Raw genomic sequence first — 16,746 nt, forward strand, 5'->3', positions numbered from 1 at the left:
TCTTACATGAAGAACACAAATACACAACATCTGGAATTTTTTGTGGCTATTATAAAACCATCAATTACTTTGACTTTCTTTTTCTTACAAAGGTTAATGCTGCTCTTAACCTTTAAAGATCCAAAGATTTATATAAAGGCACTTCTAATGTATAATGGAAAGGAAAATATTCCTTTCTGGCTCAGCAATTTGCTATCTTCTTTTGCAGACTGCAAGTGTGCCACTTAATAAACGCTAAAATAAAATACATTTTAAATTAAGATTATCCTAATGTAATTATACACTGAAAATAAATAGTTTGCCCTGAAACTTAGGAACAGAGTTTGCATTATAGATGTTTGAATGGGTTTTTATTATGATTCGTAACGTTTCACTCCTTCATTCCACCACTTTTTTTAACAGTAAAAAACGAGTATATTTGAAGAAGACAGAAAAATAAGAAGGGAGTGAAACAGAAGTAAACCCAAGTTCTAAGACATTCAGAAGGAAGGAGTTTTATCTTAGAATTTTGAATATTAAATTATATAGGAGAATTTAGCAGTTTGGATCCAACACATTTAGCAAAATCTCAACGAGGAAATAAACGTCAGCTAACGGATATAGCGCAGTAGACTGAAAGTCTTGCTAATTTTGGATATGAGGAATAAAATCTGATGAGATCACCAAACAATTTCATTTTCGTTTTTTTCCTTTCATCCAAAAGCAAAGTAATTTTTCAACCACATTTTTACCCCAGATTAGCTTTTCATTTTCAATCTCAAAATCACTACGCATTCTTGGTGGTTTTCAATCAATTCATCAACATCAGTAACAGATTTGGCAGTAACAATATAGAAAATAGGACAAATACGTATGGGTTTAAGCATGAAGGAGATAAATAAGCAAAATAATGAGAATGCATACCACGGTTATATTCATCGCCATCGTCTACCCAAACACACAGAATGAAAATAGGAATCCCCAGAACGTGACATTAGAGCACAATGCCAAGATACAATCACTGTTAAGTCTGAGCATGAGAAAGAAACAGGTGGTCATGACCTCTTCTGCAGGGAGGGAAAAAAAAGAACAATGATACAAGACACTTAATAGTGAAATCGTTCATGACTACTGAGATTCTTGGAGGAAAAACAAAATGAAGAAGCTGCTACGGTAATGAGATAAAAAAAAAAAAAAATCCATGTCTATGTTTGCCAGCCACATTGCAGAACGGAACAGTCACCTGTTGTTTTCCGCTTAACACAGGAGAGGTGAGTTGGTCTAGTATATTTGATAGCAGGTTTTAAAATGAATTTCCTGGAGGGAGAGTGGGCCTGAACTTCTGTTTTTTTAGCAAGTTCAGCCTTCTTATAAACCGCTATGAATAAGAAAACACAAAAAGCATACCATCAGGAAAAAATAAACACTTGCAGCAAAACAGAACGAAATTTCACGAATAATTAGCTACCACTGTTAGGCAGTTTCTTTTACAAAAGAGCAATAATGAATTAAGTCAAAAACATTTTAAAAGAAGTGATTGCGAAATGAACCTTTTTTCCTTCTCACTTCATCTCTGGAGACTGTGCTAGGTTCCTTTTTAGCTATTTTTCTTTCAGGAGTGGAAATTCTGCCTCTCCCGGTTTTAAATGGCTTTTCTTTTCTATGTTTCTCAAGAGATGGTCTCCGAGTTTCCTTTTCAGCCTTCTCCTCTTTAGGAATAGTTTCTAACTGTTCTGTCATGACGCTCCTATCATCATCTGTGGATCGAAGCAAACCATGACAACAACAACAACACGGAAATATTAGTAACAAATGTACACAATCCCGCATCTATTTCACAAAACGCAAATTAAAGAGAAAGGGGACATTTAAAAATGTTTAAAATGAAAAAAATTTTTCCATTAGGTTATTGGATTTTATTTGGGGGTAGAAAATTTAAAAAAATAATGCACACCTTGAGTGTCCACCCAGAGGCTGTCCGCATCCATGATGGAGTCATCAATGGTGGTCTCGTCTTTGTAATCGTCATAGGTTTCTGTCTTGTATTCTGAGAGAGCAACCTCTTCTCTCTCAGGGGAAGCCGGAGCCTCTGGGGAGCCGTCCTTGGGTTCTGCCTGGGCTTCAGCTGCCTCTTCCACTTGGAGCTCTTCTTCGGCACGAGGGGACGGTCTCCTTTCCACCTCCGGCTGCTCGAGAGCTGCGAAACGCACGCTGTGGGAACCTGACTCCCCTTCGTCGGTCGTGGTTTGCACCACAGTGATGAAATCGTCCTCGATGGTTACAACGGACTCGATCACTCCCTTGTGTTCCCCTGGGCAGGTCTCCACAAATTCCTCCCGGACACCCGGGACACCCAGGTCGGTAATCTGAAGGGTGTCTGAGCGGAAGAGCAGTTTATCGTATTCTCCCTGGGCTTCTATCTCTTCTTCCTCGCTCTGAGCCCCCGCTGGTTCAGGGGCCACGGCTTCGGGCAGTGGCTCTGTCATGTCAGAGGGCGTACCAGATATGTCTGGGGTCTCTTTGCTTTCTTCTTTTGGCAGCTGGATAAATTCCATCTGGACATCAGCTCTCTCCCCTGGAGCTACGTCAGCCTCTGAAGCAGCGGGTGCACGAGGTATTTCTACTGACAATTTGATGGCAATCTCGTCTTGAATTAGAGAAGACTCCGGGGACGTTTCCTTCTTGCCCTCATCGGCTTTCAAGGACTCCATGGTGAGACTTTCATGCTCACCGCTGGACTCGTAGGACTCTTCCTTGTCTACAGCTTCCTGGTGCACCAAGTCAGGCTTGCTCACCTTCTCCTTGACTTCCGTCTCACTGACTTTGGCGCCTTCTTTCAAGTGGCCAGACTCAACGCCCAGGAATGCCTCTGCCTCCTGAGGGGCTGCGGACGGGGGAGTCAGGTCCCGTGTAGCTTCAGGTTTAAGCTCTACTGCTTTTCCAGCATCTATGGTTAGCCCTGCAGCCATCTGTCCAAAGTCACTGATTTTAACATCTAACGGACCCTGGTCAGCTTTCTTTGCAGCAAAATCCAGTTCTGGTTCAGCTTTTTTGGATGGTTCTACCTCAGCTACCTCTGGCACTGAACTGAGACCTTTCTCTGCTTTCTCAGCCACAAGAGGTGATGCATCTTTTGATACTGTCAGTTCTTTGGCCAGAGCATGCTCGTGGGTTACGTCTACTCCAAATGGTTCGATTTTATCACCAGCCTCTTCTGTTTCCTTGGCATGTTCTTTTGAATCAGCATGTTCTTCACTTTTTTCTAGTACAGTATCCAGCTTATCATTAGCTCTCCTCTCCTGATCCAATTCCCTACCCAGTCCCAATTTGTCTCCAGGGATATGTGGTGGTGCCTCTTTCTCAGCACTGAACTCATCTTTTACTCTTCCGGCAGCTGCCAGTTTTACTTCAATCAATGAAAGGTCTGTGGCCAAATCTCTTCGCACTTTATCATCAGTGCCTTCATAAAAGGAACCACTCTCCCCAGATAAATTCTCACTGTCTTGAACAGGTGATGGCAGTGGGACCGTGTACTTATTGAACACACAGTAGCCCAAGTCTTCGAGCTGACTGTCCGTTTTAACAATGACGTGGTTTTCATCAGTGACAGGGGGCAAGCCAGTGCTACTCTCCTCAACCACAGTCTCTGACGGGACTGATTTCCTCCTGGCCACCTCAGCATCTGCACTCACGGAAGCTAATCTTGACCTTGTTCCTGCCAGATCTAGCATTTCAGGCAGGTCGGGGGCCATGACAGTACCATTTTTGTAATAATCTTTGGCTAGGAAAGGTGACTCACATGATGCCTCTACTTGAGTACTTTCCTCTCCGGTAGCTTTTTCAGCCTCTACCTGTTTTTCTTCCTCTTTGCTTTCTATTGGGAAGCAAGGGGCTTTCTCCAATGCAGGTGTTGTGGCTGGAAGGTAATCATCCCCTTCATCCATACTTCCACTAGTGTTGGTTAGAATATCAGAAGCCAGAGGAGAAAGATCATGCCCCCGACCAAAGTTAAATCCAAGGGCTATGGAATCCAGGCAAGACATGGGCAAATTGATTGACATGCTTCTTTGTTCTATTGCGGACCTACCTCCAAGTCCTAAACTCCTGCTTAGTGTCAAATCATCCTTATTCTTACTGTGGAGATCCCTTTTCTCCCCATACACTTTCGGATCAATAGTGAACATCCTTTCTTGAGGAGAACTGGGCTCTTCAGGTAAATCAGATGGATAACTCTGTGCGAGAGTGCTATAGCCTGCTTCTTGTGCTGGAGCACTGGGCTGGGATTCTTTCGCTGCCTGAAGTGCCTTGTCGCCATTTTTATACACGGGAGATACAGTATCAAAAGACTCTGGGGCGCTTTCTCTTGCGTCACTCAGTTCATAGTAATCACTGCCTGGTTGGATGCTTTTTGTCACTTCTTCTTTCAAGGCAGATGTTTCAAAGTACTTGGACATTCCTGACTTATCTTCATAAAATGGCATTTCCATCTCAGCTGATGCTGCAGCGCCAACTCCTTCAACCTTTTTATCTTCGTCAGTAACTTTTTCCTCAAAAAGGTCCTGGGTATCACTCTTTTCACTTAGTGCAGCTGGTTCGGTGATGACTTTCTCTGGTGTCTTAGAGGTCATGGCTGAATCTGTAATAGCTCGCTCCAGGCTTACAGGGAATGAGTCCTGTTTTAATATGTCTGTGGTAGGTTCTTGGCTCTTCTGTTCTTCTTTTGAGAAAGTGTGCTCTGTGGAGGGCTGAAGTATGCTTGTTTCTTCATCTGTCACTTCTGGGGGTTCACTCTCTTTTGGCGTGGCTGCTTTGTCAGAAATGGTTGTTTTTTGTTCAAGTGTTAGCTGAGGTTCCTTTTCAGTAAGTGTAGGTTCCTGTGCACTGAGGATGGAAGTCTCTTTTTTCGGCACACTGTCTTGCTTTATCTCCTCTTTTTCTTCCCCTAAAACTTTCTCTGGGACACATTCATCCACAACTGGAATGTGAGCATCTTCGGGTGGGGTGATTGCCTCTGAGGCTGGTGCTTCTGCCATTTTGTCAGGTTTATCCTTATGGGGCTCTTCAACTGTAGAACTATCTTTGGCAGTTGCTGAGCCACTGGTTTCTTCTAGAGATTTTTTGTCATCTGGCTGTAATAGGGCAGGGGCAAAGGGTGTTGCTTCTGCAACGATTTCATGCTTCATGACATCCAGAGGAAGACTGAAGCTTCCCCCCTGAAAGGGACTCGGCATGGGAGAATCAAATTGTTTCCCTTCCCATTTGGGGATATCGTCAAGTACATCTTTTTCCTTCATGGGTGTTAGGGGGCCAGGAGATATTGGAGCAGCTAAACCCCACTCATCCTTTTTTGCTTCTATTGGCATTTCGATGAACCAGTCCTTTTGCTCTTTTGGAGCTGGAGGCTGTGCTGGGAGGCCAATACCAGGGACCACCAGGCTTGGTTCTGTCTTCTGTTTCATGTCTTCCAGGCTGGCACCAAGAGGGTGCCCAAACAGACTGGGAGGTGCTTTTTCTTCTTCTGTGCCTTGCATGTCCTTTTTATCAGGAGAAGTGTCAGTTGTCTCAGGCGGAGAAACTAAGGCAGCATGTTCAAGGTCTTCGCCAGGCTTGCTTTGTTTCTCTGACTCCTCTTCCTTCTTGTCCAGTGGCTCAGCTGCAGAGGGAGTCAATTCCTGTTGATCATGGAACTCCATCGTCGAGGCTGTAAGTAAACCTGAAGTAATTGGGTTGATTTTTAAACAAATAATAGGCAAGGGCTTTCAGGCAGTAAGCTTAAAATTATATTTTGAAATGACAAATGAACGGTAGGGTAAAATGAAAAACTATGGAACATGCAAACATGCTACCCACTTAAAAATCAATATGAAAATGTCAGGACTGAGACACATTTGTACGATTGCTAAAATGAACTCCCACTGTGAACTAACGGGTACAGGAATTGTAATAAGAGTATATTCTGAATACTCTTTTTTCCTTTGTTTGGTCTCTCCTAAATAGTATGTCACATGTTTTATAGTAGAAATTTCATGTGCCTTCTACAGATAAAAATTATAAATTAAAGAATATTGAATAAGTACTTAACATTAGGGTACAAAAGAAGACATATTAAGGACTCAATATGGAAAAGGGTTGATTTCTATTGAACTTTTTCATTTGTTTTCTCATTTTAAAGTGAATTGGCAGGCCATGGGCAAAAGGCCAATTAATTTATAATAAGTGTTAACAGTTTCAATTAACTTGATCAACAAATGCCAGGACCAATTTTTAGGGCATTGAAAGGTTACTGGCATAAATTTTTAGAAGTCATCTGAGATTAAATTTCAGGAACATAAATAAATATTTGCCATTGACTTTATATGATATGATCTAAGAATTAAAGAGTCAATTTCTACCACATATTCAAAATTCTTAATTCCTAGTCATTACTTAGTCTGTATGATAGATGTAAGAAAATCTGAATTATACTGTTAATACTAGGATGTCATATGAGCAACAAAATTTTTAAAAGAGTCAGTTATCAAAATATCTTTCTCTCCTTGGTCATGACCTCATTCCCTGAAACACGACTGACGGGTGAAGCACTGATCATTACTGGCTTTAGAGATGCTCTACAGAAATTAAATGACTCTTTCTTATTTTTATTTATTCGCCAACCCAAAAGGCTTCATAGTTTCACTTGTGTTTTAAGGCCAAAGGTAATTCATTGTGGTCATTAGGGCTAAATGTAATTATTTGGAAAAGACTTGGGGGAAAATAAGACAATTCAATCATCTCTCGAAGAGCAAGTGTATGGATCATCATTACCTTATATACTTGTGTGTCCTGTTGTAACAACAGAAAAGAAATAATTTATGAACTTCTAATAAAGGTTAGATGAATGAAAACTCAAGAGATATGGGGATGATCAAAGGGGTTGGCTGTCATGGAGAGGAAATGATATGAGAAGCACCAGCAGGAGCTTTTAAGGAAACCAAACCAGTATTCATCGAAGCATAAAAAATACAGCACATTGCGGTTGCAAACAAAAACGTCTCTACCATTTAAGGCTCTATGTGCCAGAATCCAACTCTATGATTTGAAAGAAAAGCACATGAATTGCTGTCCCAAAAAGAAAAAGAAAAATATACATGTATTAGCAATGTGACTGGCAAACATTTGAAATGAGGGGGGCGGAAAGAAAGCTCACACAGCATCACAACCTGGCTGCAAAGCATATTGTATCACAGCAAAGTAAAACCAGGAATCGGCTGCAGTGGTGGAAAACCAAGCTGCCACACAGCACCAGCACAAGCCACACTCTCTGCTCGTTAAGCCTAATGAGAAGACGGAGCGATGGAATAGCATTGGAAAGGCATCATTGGTAAGCTGCTGGAGAGACCATTGGCAACAAAATACATGCAAATCCCATGAGAGACACACCTTCCCCGGCAGAGGAAGGGATTTTTACTTCTGGAGGCACCTCGGTGACCTCTTTTACACTTTTCTCCTCTGGGACCCCTGCTGGGGCACTCTCTTCGGGAACTACTGGGGCCTCCGCACTAGACTCCAGCTGGCCCCCACTGAGGCCCTTGGGTTGGTCTGAGGCCTTGGCTGCCCCACACTCTTTCTCAGGAAGAGTGGCAGGTTTCTCTTCCTCAGGCATTGGACCCTCTAGCATTTCTTCTTCTTAGGGATGAAAAAGATGTTGACATCATGACCACAGAACAATACACAGAAACACAGAAATATTATTCAAGGAACACTTTCAGCTCCATTATCATCACCTCAGAGGACCTCTTTTACCACTCAGATGAGCAAATTAACATTCTAATGCAACGTACATTATGTATTGCTTGGAAAATTATGTAGAATCTGCTAATAATGATGCTTTTAAAAGTCTCATTAAAAGGCTATTTATTTTAAGACTTGAGAGCTGAAAGGGTTTTATTGCTCTATTACCCTTAGTGGAAATGGCAGTAAGTTGTGCACACGTGAAAAGCTTGCTGGAAATAAGAGATGGTGCTGCCAGATAACAGATGGTTGTGAAAAGACAGATGCATTGATGTGCTGAAAAAAATCTTTAAATTTGTTAGACATGTGCTGTTTTCTCCAATGCAGGAAGCCCCTACATAAGAATTTCTGATTACTTTATTTAAAACACGCGAACTTCGCTAAAGAAATCTTTGGGAATAAAAAAAGCCTGGCCTCAAAATAATATCCAATCAACTACTTTTACTATTTTATCATGAAGTCCATCAAAATGATTTAAAATATAATCTATTTAGCATTTCTAAGATGAAACACTACCTAACTGAATTTATTTTACCTTCATTGCATTATATGACATTGGAGAATGTAAAAATTTTCAAGGAGTAAATAAAATATTCTGAAAAACAAGGTCCAGGTAAAATTTAATCTTACTAATTAGAAAAGTCTACTTCTGGGACACAACTGTTATAATATTGCTTAAACCCCTGAAATATCGGTAATATAGCTCTTCGACACTGATAAGAAAGAACATGTGGGGCCAGCCCCGTGGCTTAGCAGTTAAGCGTGTGCGCTCCACTACTGGCGGCCCGGGTTCAGATCCCGGGCGCGCACCGACGCACCACTTCTCCGGCCATGCTGAGGCCGCATCCCACATACAGCAACTAGAAGGATGTGCAACTATGACATACAACTATCTACTGGGGCTTTGGGGGAAAAAAAGGAGGAGGATTGGGAATAGATGTTAGCTCAGAGCCGGTCTTCCTCAGCGAAAAAAAAGAGGAGGATTAGCATGGATGTTAGCTCAGGGCTGATCTTCCTCACACAAAAATAAATAAATAAATAAATAAATAAATAAAATATAAAAAAGAAAAAAAGAAAATGTGCATATTAGCTGTAAAGTCTTATTTCTGCAATTCAGAACAAAACCACCAAGGAAAGATAATTGAGAGGCAACCAAATGGCCAAACGATTCCCCCAAAAGATGTATATCGCATGGAAAAATGTTAACAATTAAAATGTGAAAAACAAACTTATGAAGGACACGAATTACTATGTTCATTTGTTTCTCATTTATACCTCAAATGCCAGTAAAATAAATCCCATTTTATCATTTAAGAAATTAAAGGGAAATACATAAGCTGTTTTATAGTTCTGCTAATGGAAGATTCTTATGAAATTCCTAGGAAACAATTACACACTGTTTAAACGGCCCTGTGAGAAAGAGTACAGAGGGAAAGGAAAGAAATACTCTTTTTTGAGAAATATTAAAACCCTTGGGAGAAGAGAACTACTTCATCTATTTCCTCACATTTAGCATTTACACATTTTCATTTTTGTAATTTAATTATGTAAGTAGCATTTAAAAAATTCTGATTCTAATTTCTTATTAAGGCAATTTTTATAATGCCATAGAATTAGAGATTTTGATTACAGCTAAGAGAATTTTAATTTAGCTGCTCTACTAATGTCACCTTATTGGATGAAGTCGAATCAAGTTAATTTACATGTTTCCCAAATCTGTGTAACTTTTTAGCTTTCCATTTTCTCATTTTGTATAAATCATGTTTATTTCTGCTACACCTGTACCATAATTCACATATTTTTCTGAATTAAGTTCACATCATGAGAAGAACTTAGTTTTACTCAGTATGGGTCCTTTCCTCTGTCAGAGTATCTGAGTGATGGGGGCCCTCTGCTTTCCACAGGACCCTGGAAGACGTTTATCATCGTGAATGTAGTTGGTGAGCTCTGAACTTACCCCTCATTGCTTTGGAACTGCTTGCCCTTATATTAAATATAGTCCCATATGAAAATAAACTCTTCACTTAAGCAAGCTACTTTTCTCTATTTGAAAATAATCTCTTCACCTAAGCAAAACACTTTTTAGCTCTAGTTTTTTTTCTTTACTAAACAAGCTGGTTAGAATGAGACACACTGCAGCCCACTGCTCCGTTGTTTCATCCTCACCGTAGCCAATTATACGCTGGGGGCTCCCAGCTTTGTGAGACTGGAATGGCAAAGGCTTCGGATCATTTCCTTCACTTCAGCCCAGCTCTACTGATGTGAGCCAAGATTTAGTCACCTAGAGAAGCCTCTGTAGTTTCTGTGGATAATTAAGCAATCTGGAGAAATACATTCATTCCATAACATTTATTCTGCCCTAAACAGATTCTTCAGTCTTTCTCTTTAAGAGCTATCATTTTAATGTAGCACAAAAAGAAGGCTAATTCTATGTATATGTAGTTTTAGTAATATTATGTATCCAAGGAGAAAAAAATTATATTCAGGGTCACCTTCTTTAGCTTAGATAAGAGAATATATTCTTCCCTGACTGATCCATTTGCAGGCAGCAGAAAGGAGTCATACTTTAATTGAACTACTTTTGCTTCCTCTCCCTCCTCCCCGTTTTTTTGCTTCCTTTTCAGAAGTAAAGATACAGAGAAAGGGAGTTCTCGCATGCCTCAAGTAAAGCTTCTTGTATATAAATTGTTGAGGCATTTGCGTGGACATAAGCTATATAGGGACTTCACTTTCATGTGGAAAAAACAGGCTCTGCCCCTCCCACCCCACATATGAAGCACACTTAGTATGATGCATGTGGGCAAAGCTGCAGGCCGGGGAGGAGGGGCCAAAGGGGACCATGCTTGGTTCACCTTTCTCCTGGCCTAAGTGGGCCTCTGCACTGGGCGCTGGGACACTGGGCAGCACACCAGAGGTGGTCCACTGTGAGCTGAACAAAGGATGCTCATAGTACTCCTCATCGGAATTGGAAGGGTCATCGTCAGGCACAGACACCGAGATGGAGGGGGCGAGGAGGTTACGCCTCTCCCCGCTGGTGGCAGGTTCGTGGCTGGGGAACCTGTGTAGAGGACCTACTTGATCCTCAGCCCCTTCATCTACAAACAGACACACAGGAAGAAACTGCAGGGAGAACTGGACAAGACAGACACAAGATCAGACGAGACAAACACCTTCACGAGGACACAAAGGGCCACAGAAGCAGCACAGAGGGATGGAGCAGGTCAGCAAGACCACACTGCTGGAGGATGGGGGACGGTGAGTGCTTCATGCTTCAGTTGCCACTGAATTTAAACCTTCCCTCAACAAATCTTGCCAGTGATCTAAATAAATCAAATGCAATGACACCCCTACTGCATATTAGAAATTATCTATACATCCCCCTCGAACAAGTCAGAATAACCACAGAAACACTGGAATAGAAACGAAGCATTACAAAACAAATTCATTCTTTGGAAGAAATTCTTTCAAGCAGATTAATTCTTCTCATGCTTATATCAATATATTTATAAGTTAAAAAAGAAGAAAGTTGTTAGGATCTGATGCCTGTATTATGGGGGAAAATTGTTCCATCTCAAGCACAACCCTAATTATCTGAGATGCTCACATAGTTAGCATTTTGGTTAGTTTAATTTCTAGTTAATGACTTGAACCAGAAAGTAATTTTTAATTTCCATCTTGTTAAGAAAAATCTACAATGCATTCTTCTTTCCTGCCTTGCTAAGAAGAGTGCCGACAGCACATCCAGTACAGTCTTCCTCCGGATGTTAAACTCCTAAGGGCATCCTTTTGAACCCTGACTCTCATTTACATGACTGTGAAAGTATATGGTTTTAAGACAGTCCCTAGGAATATAAACTTGTTTTCTCGTGTTTTGCTTCTCTTCTGAAAGCTCAATGGAGATACAATTACCTGAGAATTTCTACTGAGTTGACTTCGGACTCATCAAGACTTTATTCTACACAGTTTCATTTGCACTACTGGCTCTTGGCTGTTTTTGTATTTCAACCCCCTCAGCGCATATTTGTCATTGAAATGCTAAAGGAACTGCTCTCATTTCTGTCCTTTCCTGTGTCTTGGCTTGGAAATCTGTATTATTTAAATAGATTTCCTTAGAAATACAAATGCAGATCAGTCTGCTTAGCATTTGGATTCTTACATATTTCAGTGAGCTTTAAGGATGATGACAATGAACAATATTTAGCTTCTGATGTGGTGCAGAAACCACATCTCAGGCCTCCATGGCAGGTTACTAAATTTGCTAATCAGTATTTATTTATTTATACGGAGAAATAACTTTAAAATTTCATAACTCTCAATAATAAGAACAAAGCTTATATAGTTTCTATTTCTATCAAAATTTAAGCAGACAGAATTATAGCATGAATTTGAAAATGCACTGTATTTTTAGGACAGCAACTTATTTTTAGCAACCAACTGCTGACAACTGAAAATAAGTCTGAAGTCATAAGGATGCTAAACTAATGTTTTGTAGAGAGAATACTTTTAATCTTTCAAGCACATTATTTACTGATTGTTCCATGGAAGTTGTTTCCGGATAAGTGCTCAGAACTTTCTCAGCCACGAAGCCTATTATGTTGTGGGATGGCAGAAGTCTGAAATGATAGTTGATACTCTTAGGTCAGCTTGGCACGATTTCTCAACTGAGCAGATAACTGGCTGAGATCTAGTCTACAACACTGGCTGAATCATAAGCCCTGGGCTTATCACCTGTCCCAGCCATTCATATTTCCTCCAGTTACTCTCTGGGGCTGTAAACTCCCCACGTATGCAAGTTACCTCTAAAACTTCTAATGTGTCCAACAGATTGCAACGGCAATGAGTGAAAATGGCATATTCACCTCTCTGCTTTTCAACATTTATTTTCTGGGGAGAAGAGCAGACTACAGTATAAAACTACAGAATTTAAAGCTGAGAGCTGGTAGTTGAAAGGCAATATTCCTGGGGTATTTTAACCTGTTGAAGATTTTTGCCTCCTCCTTCTTGTTGCTGTTTTTGAACGTATCCAAATGTGAAAATAGCCCAGAGTCTTGCTTCAGATCTATAACATTTCAAAGAAACAGTGTTTTCTATTCTGAAAACTTTGACACTAATCAGAGAACAATGAGAACAACAAGAACTTTAAGGGCTCCAGTGGAAAAGCAGCTTCTCTGTAGTATCTGTCTGGCCCTGAGCTGGGGAACTTCAGAAAGAAGGTCTGGCAAAGCACAGTCCTCTCTGGGTACTCAGAGCTGTGTGTGCTCCAAGTCTCTGCTGAGGACCCATGAGCCTACAGTCCATCCCTATCACAAGTCCCAGAGATGTGTCAGGGAAGTGATGCTCAGAGGACCACGGAAGTGATGCTCAGAGGAACATGGAAGTGATGCTCAGAGGACCACGGAAGTGATGCTCAGAGGAACATGGAAGTGATGCTCAGAGGACCACAGAAGTGATGCTTAGAGGACCAAGGCTCGCTAAGTCCAAACAGTGCGCTCAGTTTCAACAATGTGACAGAAGACAACAGACCTGCATTAAACTACAAAGCTGTGTATGGCACGTGCTTTTGGTTCATACTCAGTGCAGATGGGATATATAATAATTAAAATAAATAAATTACAAGTGAATGAATTACTTATTTGGGAGTGGTTTTTAAAAGGAAATTAGTCCAGTAGCTTATAATAAACTCTCATTGGAACATCACTTCACGTTCACAGTCCTACACTAAGAACCTGGATAAGAGGCAGCCTAAGGGATGCAGTGAGGATGTGTTTGCAGGAACCTGGATTTGGATTCAAATTCTGGATAGGCCACTTGCTAGCCATGACATCCTGCGCAAGAAGGGGAAGTGAATATTACCTATCACTGTGGGTTCCTGGGAGGATTAAATGAGAAGATATCTGAGAAAGTGCCAGGCACGATGGTGGACTCCATACATGTTAGCACCTTTCAACACACCTTCAACACACTCCAACTGTCACGTACCTCTGCTCTTCTCTTTCATTCGACACGTCAAAGCTGGACTTGAGATATTTATGGAAAACTGAATTCATTTTATAACGGTTTTACTGTTTAAGGTCAGGATTGAGCCTCCTTTTACTAAAAGTATCCATGCTTTTGGGGACTCTGTTTTTGCTCCTAAATATTCTATTTCATTTAATAATGTGATATTTTAAAGGACAGGGTAGCCTTATGAACCTCGGACTTCTACCTAGTTCTTTTGCATCATGACTATCTTCAAAAGTGAACCTAACCTGGTTTCAGTGGAGGAATACATTTTCCCTAATTTTCTTTCATACAAACTTTTTTTTTAAAAAAAGCATTTGAAAATTTATACTGGGTTAAAGTAAGGTTTGCCATGCAGAACCCAGCGTTGGGGTCAGCCTGCTCTGGTACAAACGAGTCATCACTTTTGTGAGAGGCTGAGTCTCAGGGGGTATTGGTGACTCCGTGATTGCCTGTCCTGGCATCACAGCTCTGCCCCACAGCCTACGGCGGAGGCAGCTGGCTCCACGTACACTGTTCTTCACCATCGATAGGCCCTTTCCATTCTGCAAGCTTTGGATTGAGGACTCCTCAGTTTGCCCACTGTGTTTGCTGCCCCAGAATGATAAGGAAGGAAAACTGCCTTCAGATGAGCAGTTATAATGTCGCCACATCACTGACACAGGAAAACGCCACCCTAGGATTCTGGAGCAAACCTAAGGGGCAGAAGGAGTCCTGGGTCTGTTTTCAGATGACTCCATCGTTCTTGCATGGGCTTCCAAGTTCTAACAGTCCAGTCCAAACGGTAACTACTACGGTGAGGCCAAAAGAAACAGGAGATTAATTTGAAAACATCAGGATGGGGACAGTATTGGTCACTGTACGTGGGTGTCCTTTCTAAGTGTGCCACTTAATTCTTCCATCAAAATCCGTGTGTTTCCCAGAATAAGCACATATTCTGGGAATGATTACTATTGCATCAATTATAATAAATGAATATTCATAAATGATGGTAATTAACATCTTTCATGCTTCCCCTTTGGGAAAGAACAGCTTTTAAAATGTTTCATAATCAATAAAAAGTAAGCATAGCCTCAAAATCATAGAATTACTCAATTTAATCCAAGAGCTCTTTCACATTTGCATAAAAGGACTGGCTGGTGGTAGTCACTGCGCCTTTAGATGAAAGTTGCTTTGAGGGTGCGTTGAGGAGGGTAGAAATCTCCTAGATGAAAAACCCGCCTGCTCTCTTTCCACCCAACTTGCTATGAACAAAACATTAATGGCATTTTGGCTGGGTCTTCACAAACCATTTGGCTTGAAAAATTGAAGAGCTGAATCTTGTGACTTTTCAACTGATTGATTTTCTGATAAAAACAAAACTTAAAAAAAAAATAACATATATATTTTACAAGTGGTGTAAAATAAAAGAGGGGCTAGTGTTATTGTCTAGACCACACATCTTTCACATATTTAAGGTATACCCCAGTCTTTTATATTAATGGGGTAGAGTTTGTAAAACACTTTTTCCCCCATAACTCAAAAAATATTTATCTTTTTAAAAGCAAATCATTAGGCCTTCAAATGGTTTAATGCTTTCTTTTGAAAACAGAAAAAGTAATAATTCAAGAAAAATAAAAATTTAGTTTCAAAAGTGTTAAGAATAAAATGTTTTTGAATTACTTTAAATTGGAAGCAAGCTGACATTTTCCCCGAACATACTTTAACAGCTTGTGGAAAGCAACCCCAAAATATAAGGGAACAGTTACTCTGGAAAGTGACACCTAAGTTACCAAAATGTAAAGGTGACTCCATATTTTATTTATATTTTCATGATGTCCAGGATGTCACCCTCCAGAAGGCAGACTGGGGCAGCTCCCAGGTGAGGGAGGACCCTACTGCCCTTTCTGCTCTGATTCCCATTTAAGAGTAAGCAGAGTACATTACTTGACCTCCGCTGACTTTGGGGTACATATCACACCCCTCTCTGGCTTAGGAGCATTCCCTGATACATGAAAGGGGCTAGAAACATTTTCAGTGACCCAAGGGAAGTAGAGCTGTCATGGAAGGCCTCCACTGCATTCGGAGTGAACTCCAGGCCCCTGAGCCCAGCGGGCTCTGCTGACTCCAACTCCCTCACTCTCTATCCCTTTCCTACTACCCATTAGCCACGGGACTCCTTCAGTTCCTAGAACGCTTCACGCTCTTGCCCACCTGAGCACACTTGCACGTCCTGGGCACTCTGCCCAAAATGTCCCTTTCCTCCATCTTTGCTTGGCCAACACTTCCTCCTGCTTCTGGGCTCAGCCCTTAACTCTCCCCTCACCATCCTATAAAATCAGATTTCCCTTGTCTATCTTAAAGCTCCCTGTTCTTTTCTCTCCTGATGTTAAACCAATTTGAAACTGTTTGTAAGCTTATTTATTGAATTTCTGATCTTTACCAGACTGTGTGCTCCTTACAATGAGTGGTCATGTCTGTTTTGTTCACGAGGGTAACAGAATTTGAAGAATGCCAGGGACATTATAGGTGCTCCATAAATATGTGCCCAATGATGGATGAACATAAGGCCAAAAAGAATCTTTCAAATCTATGAATTAAAAGGTCAAATCACATTTTTCAGGGAATTAATTAATAATCAATGGCTATTATGACACTGATTATAAGCACTGATCATAGTCCCCAAATTTCCTTTTATTCCTTAGAATAATTTAGTTTGTTTAACATTGTTTCAGGCAGTAAATTACCAAAAAATGGCTTCAATTCAGGAAAGAAAAACCTCTTTAAAAAAAGGTTTAGGTTTATAAATCTGTGACAAAAATAAATTAGATTTATTGATAGTTTATAGTTCAATAATAGGAAAATCTGTATTTAGGAAATCAAAGAATATTTTAAATGAACCTAATTACAGATTATAAAAAGACAGTGAATCTTTCGTGATGTTATTCAATTTTTAACACAGTAAAATGATCTCTAAAAGGGACAACAAAAGGAAAAATAAGTGAAGAAATAAATGAA

General features: G+C 40.5%; 1 protein-coding gene across 39 annotated transcripts in view; it reads right to left on the bottom strand.

Moving 5' to 3' along the window:
* MAP2 (microtubule associated protein 2) overlaps window positions 1-16,746 on the bottom strand; it is a 281,613-nt gene that overhangs the window by 33,844 nt on the left and 231,023 nt on the right. For 20 of the 39 annotated variants that reach the window (XM_087424902.1, XM_087424939.1, XM_087424920.1 and 17 more), the window contains 3 exons: window positions 1,934-5,692; window positions 1,530-1,736; window positions 1,223-1,357 (listed from right to left, as the gene is read on the bottom strand). The exons of 8 other annotated variants lie outside the window; for them this stretch is intronic. In XM_087424902.1, coding sequence (XP_087281028.1) covers window positions 1,223-1,357; window positions 1,530-1,736; window positions 1,934-5,692 — 4,101 coding nt within the window. Of the gene's footprint in view, window positions 1-1,222; window positions 1,358-1,529; window positions 1,737-1,933; window positions 5,693-7,398; window positions 7,642-10,601; window positions 10,845-16,746 lie in introns of all 39 variants that reach the window. 11 more of the 39 variants (XM_087424924.1, XM_087424923.1, XM_087424922.1 and 8 more) reach the window with 4 other exon arrangements.

This window comes from Ceratotherium simum, chromosome 37 (assembly GCF_057802395.1).
Source record: "Ceratotherium simum simum isolate JZ-2026a chromosome 37, ASM5780239v1, whole genome shotgun sequence".
NCBI classification, from domain to species: domain Eukaryota; kingdom Metazoa; phylum Chordata; class Mammalia; order Perissodactyla; family Rhinocerotidae; genus Ceratotherium; species Ceratotherium simum.